Source organism: Mus caroli, chromosome 8, assembly GCF_900094665.2.
Source record: "Mus caroli chromosome 8, CAROLI_EIJ_v1.1, whole genome shotgun sequence".
Classification (NCBI taxonomy): Eukaryota; Metazoa; Chordata; class Mammalia; order Rodentia; family Muridae; genus Mus; species Mus caroli.
The window spans coordinates 10,334,651-10,336,761 of NC_034577.1; the positions used below are offsets into that span (position 1 = coordinate 10,334,651).

Sequence of the window (2,111 nt, forward strand, 5' to 3'; positions counted from 1 at the left end):
TCTGTATAGCCCTGGCTGTCCTGGAACTCACTCTGTAGACCAGGCTGGCCTCGAACCCAGAAATCCACCTGCCTTTGCCTCCCGAGTGCTGGGATTAAAGGCGTGCGCCACCACGCCCGGCTTGATCATGGTGTTTTATCACGGCAGTAGTAACTAAGATGCTTCCTCGCCCCCTTCTCCCCCTGGTCCCCCTGCTACTTAGGCAGGCAGCCATGTGCCTGTGACTGCAGTGGCCATGGTGTGTTTAGAAGGCGGCATTTCGTCGCACTCCTACCTGTCCATTGGGGTCTTACAGTCTTTTCATTTATATGTGAGCACTAAGTGGTCACCTCCCCATCACCTGGACTAGTGAAGCATCTCTGTATCAGCCACCACTCAGCGCAGAGATAGGCTGCTCTGCCCAGGCTCAGAGCGGCACTGGGCTGTGACTATAAAAGTCAATACTGGAAACAGTTTAACGTGTCCGTCCAGCAAAGCTGTAGTCATAAGTCCATCCTGCCAGCCCACCCCAGGGCCTGTTGTCTCTCCAGCCACAGGCTTGTGAGCAGGTTTACAGTGCCAGACTGACATCTCCTGCCATGGAGCAAACTCTGAAATCCAATTAGTCAGAAAGGAGTTAGTTGTCCCCACCCAGAGCAAACACTGCAATCCAGTCAATCAGGAAGGAGTTGGTTGCCCCTCCCCCCATGCCATTATTGCACCTGCAGCACCAGAACTTTGAAGTCTAAATCTTAACTGGAAACTTGGTGCAGGGCAAGGGGCTTTTTCTGACACCAGGCTAGAAGATGGGTCTCTCCAGCAGCTAAACCTTGTGCTCCAAGGAAAGAGGTAATCCCAGAGAGACCCAGTCCTACAAAGATCCTTGTCCTTTCATGGTTCATTCAACCCTTGGGTTCCGTAATCTCTAAGATTGCAGCTTTGTGACTTAGGCACCGTGTGAGTCATACTTTCCCTTTCATTTAACACACCTTTACCTGTTAGTGACCATAAGTAAAAGGAACTGTACTCTCTGTGTATACGCTAGTGTATATGAGCTGTTTAAATATTCTCCTTATCCTAAGTATAAAAGAAAACGTACACTGACTACTTCACAGGCAAAATTGTAGACCCAACCAAAAATTTAGTCAGGTAGCATTTTAAACCTTTTAAAATTCTTATTATTAACAGTTGTTATATGTTATAAAAATGATGCCANTTTTTAACTGCCATGAAGTGAGCTCCTTGTTTTTTAATATGATAAAATACATATGGCATAAAATATATCACTTTCAACAATTTTCAGCATACTGTTCAATAGCGCTGCATGCATGTACATCGCAGCCACTGCTATGTCCAGAATGGCTTCTCTGTACCTGACACCCTGCCCCCACCACTTTCCCCTGGCCAGTCCCTCCTCCTACCCCATCATTGCATCTGTGCCTGCTGGCTGAGGAACTGGTGTACACGGAGTTATACAGTGTCCTTCCCACATCATACTTCTTGTTTGAGCTCATGACACANACCAGTCAGGATTTCCTTCACCTCTTAGCTTGAGTAATATCCCAGTGCGTGAAGGGATCACGTTTTGCTATTTCTTCTTCTGGCGATAGACGTTTGGGTTATAAACGTAGACAATTGTTAGCAGTAGTCCTTGCTTGTTTTTGGTTTTTCAGTTCTTGATGACCACCAGAATCCTCGCCTAATCAAAGACCTTCTCCAAGACTTGAGTTCCACCCTTTGCATCCTTGTGAGAGGGGTGGGGAAATCAGTGTTAGTCGGGAACATCAACATCTGGATCTGCCGCTTGGAGACGGTTCTCAGCTGGCAGCAGCAGCTGCAGAACCTCCAGATGACGAAGGTAGGTTTCTTTTCTTTGTTTGGTTTTGGGGTTTTTCTTTTCTTTTCCTTGTCTCTCTTTTCTTTTCCTACTCTCTCTTTTTCCTTTCCTTTCCTTTCCTTTCCTTTCCTTTCCTTTCCTTTCCTTTCCTTTCCTTTCCTTTTCTTTTCTTTTCTTTTCTTTTCTTTTCTTTTCTTTTCTTTTCTTTCTTTTTTCTGGAGACAGGATCTTGCTATGTATCTCTGACTAGCTTTATAAACCAAGCTGGCCTTGAACTCAGAGATCCACCTGCCTC

At 45.9% G+C, this 2,111-nt stretch overlaps 1 protein-coding gene across 1 annotated transcript in view; it reads left to right on the forward strand.

The window, feature by feature from the left end:
- Fbxo25 (F-box protein 25) overlaps nt 1-2,111 on the forward strand; it is a 20,487-nt gene that overhangs the window by 7,767 nt on the left and 10,609 nt on the right. Inside the window, exon 4 of the mRNA XM_029480668.1 lies at nt 1,653-1,837. Within this exon, the coding sequence (XP_029336528.1) occupies nt 1,653-1,837 (185 nt within the window). The remainder of the gene's footprint in view (nt 1-1,652; nt 1,838-2,111) is intronic.